Source organism: Vulpes lagopus, chromosome X, assembly GCF_018345385.1.
Source record: "Vulpes lagopus strain Blue_001 chromosome X, ASM1834538v1, whole genome shotgun sequence".
NCBI classification, from domain to species: Eukaryota; Metazoa; Chordata; class Mammalia; order Carnivora; family Canidae; genus Vulpes; species Vulpes lagopus.
This window is the reverse complement of record NC_054848.1, coordinates 77,419,165-77,425,877: the sequence shown is the minus strand read 5'-3', so window position 1 is coordinate 77,425,877 and position 6,713 is coordinate 77,419,165. Positions and strand designations below refer to the sequence as shown.

Below are 6,713 nucleotides of genomic sequence, written 5' to 3'. Positions count from 1 at the left end.
TCGCAAAAACCCAATGCAAGCAGGCTCCAAGCTAATTGTTTCGTCTTAATCACTAGCCTGATACAAGGACTTTGGGTGTAAATAGAACAGAACCAAATGGTCCTATCCATTAGTCACCAAATTCTAGGAGGAGAGAGCCGGGCTCAGAGCCCAACGCAAGGTAGACTTAACTTGCCTTTGGCATGCTTGGGCCGCTGAGGTTTCCACGCTTTCCACAGCCCTATCTCCCCAGTTTTTCCCCTCGGAGGAAGCAAGGGACGCTGCTTCCTTCACAATCCGGGGAATATTGAAGATTGTGCGGAGGAATATGTTAGAAACATTTCTCCACAAACTCCTAGACCTAGAGTGAAGTCTTACCCCCACCCCCCAAGGCAGCTTTCTCGATCCAGCACAGCCTCATCTTCCAATTAAATATTTCATCCGAGTTGAGATTAGTCAGTTAAATTGCAATTTGGAATCACAGTTCTCCACACAAGCATGCCCACTCTCCCAAACACTCGCCCTATTTTACTTACCCGGCCTGGCCGCAAGCACGCCCCCATCAGGTCCCACCGACACGAACTAGAGGTAACGTGAAGGCTAACAGAGGGCGTCTAACCGACGCAAGGGTGTACACTTTGAACCTGAGGCAGGCAACGTGCCCCCTATACAAGGCGCGCAAGCCTCAGAATCCGCGCCAGAAGAGGTCCCGGCGCCAGAAGGGCACCTCACCGGGTAGTTTGTGTCAGCTGCCGGCGCCACCCAAGAATCGTCACGAGCCCCAGAGAATAGTCTGTGGACTCTGTAGACTTCATCGACAGCACTGCGAACATGGAGCATAATTTCGGGAGCAGCCACTACGACACCGGCTACCGCAACCTGGGTGTCAATGAGGAAGAGGAAGAACAGTATGGTCAGTGCCTAGATAGGGGCAGGTGCTTTAGCAAACTCCAGGAAAGAAACTTCCCTGGGAGGGCTGGGTGGATGGCCACTGCACGACTTTCACCTCTGCCTTCCTTTGCGACCCCATATCTACTCAGCTCACTCACCGTGGGCTCCGACGCTCGGGCCTCTCTTTTGCTTTCTTCCTTTCCCAGATGCGAAGCCAATCATGGCCTCGTCGGTTATAATGGGAGGAGAAGAGGATGGATGGCCTGAATCTGAGCGCGAAGCGGCGGCCGCAAACCACGTTGGTGCTGGAGAGCCGAATCTCTTGGACGGCGAAAACCAGGAGGACGGCCCAGGCTATGGCCTGGAGCTCCCACAGCAGCAGGAGGAGCCGGCCCCCCCGGCCGTGGAGGGGCCACTGACCGTGGAGAGAAAGCAGCGCCGCAGCCGCATCGCATTCACCCAGTTGCAGCTGCAGGAGCTGGAGGGCGTTTTCCATCGCACTCAGTACCCTGACGTGTTCGCGCGGTAAGTGTCTTGTTCCTTAGGCGCTCAGTTCTCCAGGGGGCTCAGGCCCATCCCATGGAGTCTTAGGCCTTTTCCTGGGACCATATTCCTCCTCTCCTGAGCCAAAAGCCGCCCTGGGGATTCGAGGGCGCCAGGGTCTGTCCTTGCTGTCAGGGGTTGGAACGTGCATACTAGAGCTTGCAGGGCCACGAGACAGCAGTAGCAAAACTAGGGTGAAGCAAGTAAGGGAGGACGGATTGATCCCACTTTTTTTATTTAAAATTTTGCTAATTTGTTCATCATGATTTTTTGCATTAATTTTTCTATTTTGAGTATTGCATTAAAATATTCGTCGTGGTTGTTCAGTTTTTTCCCCGCGAAAAAAAATTGAAATTTTGCACATGAAGCCAGCACTTCTCGTGCCTCATCGTAGTCTTGGCCCTGCCACGTGGAGCGCTATTTCCTGGCCGCAGAGTGTCTAGCGTTTTTTTGTTTGTTTGTTTGTTTTTTAAATATTTTTATTTTTAATGATAGTCACAGAGAGAGAGAGGCAGAGACACAGGCAGAGGGAGAGGAGAGCAGGCTCCATGCACCGGGAGCCCGACGTGGGACTCGATCCCGGGTCTCCAGAATCGCGCCCTGGGCCAAAGGCAGGCGCCAAACTGCTGCGCCACCCAGGGATCCCTGTCTAGCGTTTTTTAAAGCCATCGAGCTTTTCCGCTTCCTTTGCTTTCCCTGGAGCCCTAGTGGTTCCAATCCCCCATCCTCTAGTGTACAAACGGGCAGGCCTATTCAGGCCCAGCAGGAAAGGGGTATCAGAACGTGTGGATGAGAGGTTTAGGAGCACTCTTTCTGGTTCTGCGCCCACCAAAGAGCAAAAAAAAGAAAAAGAATCTCCAGTGAGCGCTCAGCCAATGGTTTGGAGTTCCTCCTTGAGAATTTCTCTCTCCCTTTACAATAAACCCTGGAAACACTCTGGGGTCAAAACCCCGCTTTAAAGGCTTTTGGCATTTTATTTATTTTCACAGAGGGACCTCCAAGAAAAGATTTCCAGGGTTGTTCTCAGCTGTCCCACAAACTGAAAAATTGAGTCATATTCAACTAACTAACACACTACCAGGAACTTTCACATAGATTCCCTTTTTCTTTTTTTTTTTTTTTTTTTTTTTTTTTTTTTTTTTTAGATTCCCTTTTTCTAACTGATTTAATACAGATAAGTTGTCCGTGGGAAAACTGCCTAAAGCAAGCCTCAAGCTGTATTACAGAAAGCTACACTGGGTGGGGGTATAGAAATAATGTACAGGATATACTTCATTTTATCCACAACTTCAAATGCTGAACATTTGTAACATTCCTCCCTCAGAGAAGAGATTGCAGGCCGTCTGAATTTGACTGAAGCCAGAGTACAGGTCAGTAAATCTTAAAAGAACATTTGGTGCAGGACAGCCATTTTATTTATTTATTTATTTTTAAAGATTTTATTTATTTATTCATGAGAGACACAGAGAGAGAAAGAGAGAGGGGGGCAGAGACATAGGCAGAGGGAGAAGCAGGCTCCATGCAGGGAGCCTGACGTGTGACTCTATCCTGGGTCCCCAGGATCAGGCCCTGGGCTGAAGGCGGCACTAAATCGCTGAGCCACCCCGGCTGCCCAGGGCAGCCATTTTAAAACATACTTGATATTTGGTCCCGGACATTCTGAAGTTGATGTGTTTTGTTGCCTTTCCATGTTTAACAAATAAGTTTTGAACATTAAGTGCTTTGGGGGTGGGAAATGGGATAAGTAAGCTGGAGCATCTAGAAATTTCCCATTACCAGGGGAAATAGGATTTCCTAAAGGAAAAAAAAAATGCAATACACATGTCCTTCCTTCCACCCACCCATACACACACACACACACACTTTTTTCCCCCAATAAAGTTCATCTCCTTTTAACACTGATACCTTTCATGAACGATGTTAGTCCTCACTAAAGGAATATTTCTGTGTAGAATCATGTTGGGGCTCAGTGCCACCTGGGAAGTATACAAACTAACCTGCTATCGGGGAAACGAACTAGGGGTGGTGGAAGGGGAGGAGGGCGGGTGTTGGAGGGGAATGGGTGGCGGGCACTGAGGTGGACACTTGACGGGATGAGCACTGGGTGTTTTTATGTTGGTAAATTGAACACCAATAAAAATTAATTAAAAAAAAAAAACTAACCTGCTAAAGAGCTAAGTCATAAGGTTTACCATACTAAATTATTTGAAATATTTAAAACTAGGTATGAGCTCCAGGCTAGATTACTTAATTTGTAAATATTCAGACATTGGAGTGAAGGAGTAATTCACACATAACATGAGTAAATAATATATGTTTAATAAACTGAAACTGGGGTGGGAGGGTAGCTTAAAAGTCCAAGTGCCTGGTCCTACTACCATTTTTTAAGTGTTTTGTAAAGCAGCATAGAGAGTGACAGCCTTATATTTTAATTTTTTGGAAGATTTTAATGTCAGCCTGAAAACATTGGTAAAATATTAGAAATATGGTAGTAATGGGGAAAGGAAAATTGTCTTAACGAATGGAACAAAAAAAAGGGAACAATATTTAATGAAGTTCCACTGACCTAAGGAAAGGTGAAAGTTTGGAGAAGTATTGTATACATTCAAATATGTACATAGCTGATGCCACACAAATTCAACTTTATGAGACTACCAAACGTATAAATGAATATTCTCTTGGGGAATTTTTAACACTCTAAGCTTTTTTTTTTTTTTTTTTTTTTGCTTTTTTTGGTGGTATTATTTTGAAAAGGATTTTTTATTTTCTGGAATCTGATTTTGAGGGTGCTCTCATTTCAGGCCAGATTCTTACTTGTGTAAATTTAAAGCACTTTTCAGGAAGTTATTAATTTGTTAGTCATAGGATCAAATAAGTGAATATTTGAAGTCATAGAAAATCATAGGTATGTCAAAGAAATATCCCCCCAAATATATATACATATATATTATATATATATATAATGGTAGTTTTGTCCCAAGTACATTGATGGAAACGTGCTACACTTCTGTTGGTAGTATGCAGGAGATCAGGCACTGAATGCTGGCATTCTAATACCACATGCTGAACTAAGAGTCATACCTGGTCTTAGATAGAGAGGACAGTCCTCTACTTTCTCAGGCAGGCAAGGTAATCTCAGAGGAAAAGAGAAACAAAGTTTGCTGAGTTGCTTCCCAGCCCCCACCCCCGGGGTTTACGTAGTCCTCTCAATGGATTTCTGAAGGGAAAAGACTACATTCTCACATACTTTCAAGCTCTACAGCATGAATTTCTTCCCAAGAAACTGAATAGACGCTTCCCCCACACACATTTTGCAAACATACTAGACCTCTTTTATGAAACCAGTATTGGGAATATGGATCTAATACTGGCCATACCAAAAATTGCCAGATGTGGGCTTTGCTTATGTTTAGGGAGATTGGACCACTGATACATTGGAATCTATCCCAAATGAGCCAAATGATGTTGCCAGTGCAACATCAGGGAGCCAGTGCACTTTATCAGTTAGACCTACATCCAAGACCTGGAAAAAGAAACATTAAAGAATACTAAAAATGGGAAGAGAGACAAATCAATGTGCCCAAGGCTGGACTAGCCATGGCTCTAAGGATTAGCTGAGGGGAGGTATGTGATTTGCTTTCCTAAGATATTTTAGCAATAAGGAAATGACTTCTCCCGCTGCCATTTAAAAGTTCAATGGCAGGATTGCATATTGTGTGTTTTCTATTATGACATTAACTGCTCAATGTACTAAACTAATCCCTTTTCCCTCTCTGATTGAAGGTTTGGTTTCAGAACAGAAGAGCCAAGTGGAGAAGACACCAGAGAGCCCTGATGTTTAGAAATCTGGCCCCTGTTGCCTTGGGCCATCCTGTGGGGGTGATCCTTGATGGGCCTTATCCTGCACTCCCTATTCTAGAGCCAGGATGGAGATGTGTTCCTCTGGTGCCTCGGGGGCTCATGCCTCCTGGGCTACCCCTACCACCTGTGCTCCCTGGGCCACCTCTGCCCCCTGGGCCACCTATGATGCCTATGCTTCCCCCACCACCTGTGCCTCCCGTTGCTCTGGCCCCGGTAGGTATGGCATGGGCCCCTGTCATCAATGGTCATTTCGCAGGTCCCATTTTCTGAAGTATAGTCTTTATGACAAATTTCCCAAAGTACTTTTTCTGCCAGATAAAAACTGCATTGCACAACATTTAGTAATTCTTTAAATATCTGTTAAATGAATTGAATAACAACAAAATCAATACCTGTTGTTCTTGTAGTGCATGTTGTATTTTCAATAAAGTCGCGATTAATCTGTTGGTTTTGAGTGCCAAATGAGGTAAGTTGGGTATGCATGTGAATTATTAAGGGAATGGCATTAAAATAATGTCAGAGAGGCTTCCTTTCATAACAATAACCCTGAGTCCTGAGTCACCATCAATAGGCAATGCACATCACCGAGTTTTCAGTGCCCGTGCTGGTTTCCAGCAACCACACGTTTTCCTTCCACAATCCACCCCCGTCTTCAACAATCCTCATACTCACACTGCTGGGTTTGGAGCACATCCCTGTGCACAACCAGAAGGGATAAGTCACTAATTAGAGAGCAGGGTGTTTCCAGGCAGGGCCATGTTCCATTCATGTCAAGGAGCTCAACAGCCATTGACTCTAAGGGAAACTTCCTAAGAGGTTACTCACAGGGCTGTTAAGGCAATGTGACAGCCAAGCATCCATCTAGGCTATAAGGGAATGTGGCAGTCAAACTCCAAATGGCTGCTCACTGCTCTCCATTTTGTGGAAGTGATAGGAATAGGAATCATTCTAGTTCAAAGACACAAGAAAGGACTCCACTAAGGTCAGAAATGGGCTCTTCTCTGTTTTCTAATCCCTACCCCCAGTACAAGAGAGACTATTATTGTAGTTTCCCAAGCTCAGAGGCAGACAGTTACACCTTCAAGTATATTCTGTCACCCTCAGCATCTAAGAAATGGTCCTCTGAACCATGTTCCAGAATTAGCACTCATTGAAAAGAAGCACACCTTTGTTTGGTTAATGTAAAACTGCCAAGGGATGAAAACAAAAACTAAAAATAAAAGAGAGAAGGAGGCCAGGCTCACTATTCTGAAAACATCACTTTCTTTTCAGTAGAACTTTTGATTTTGATCAATCTCTATCCATGTACAGTCATGTTATGACCACAGTCATGCTATGAAATGACTACAGTGACTTCAGATAAAGGTGTCACAGTGACACCAGAATTTCCTCTCACAGAAGGTGGATTGGGAAGAGGGGAGGCCCCAAGGACAAGCTTC

The 6,713-nt window shown here is 44.9% G+C and overlaps 1 protein-coding gene across 1 annotated transcript; it reads left to right on the top strand.

The window, feature by feature from the left end:
* Nucleotides 1-810: 810 nt before the first annotated feature.
* Nucleotides 811-5,594, top strand: ESX1 (ESX homeobox 1). The gene is made up of 4 exons (XM_041740455.1): nt 811-892; nt 1,077-1,395; nt 2,738-2,783; nt 5,197-5,594. Exons 1-4 carry the CDS (start codon nt 811-813, stop codon nt 5,542-5,544), a joined length of 795 nt encoding a protein of 264 aa, XP_041596389.1. The 3' UTR covers nt 5,545-5,594.
* Nucleotides 5,595-6,713: the final 1,119 nt, after the last annotated feature.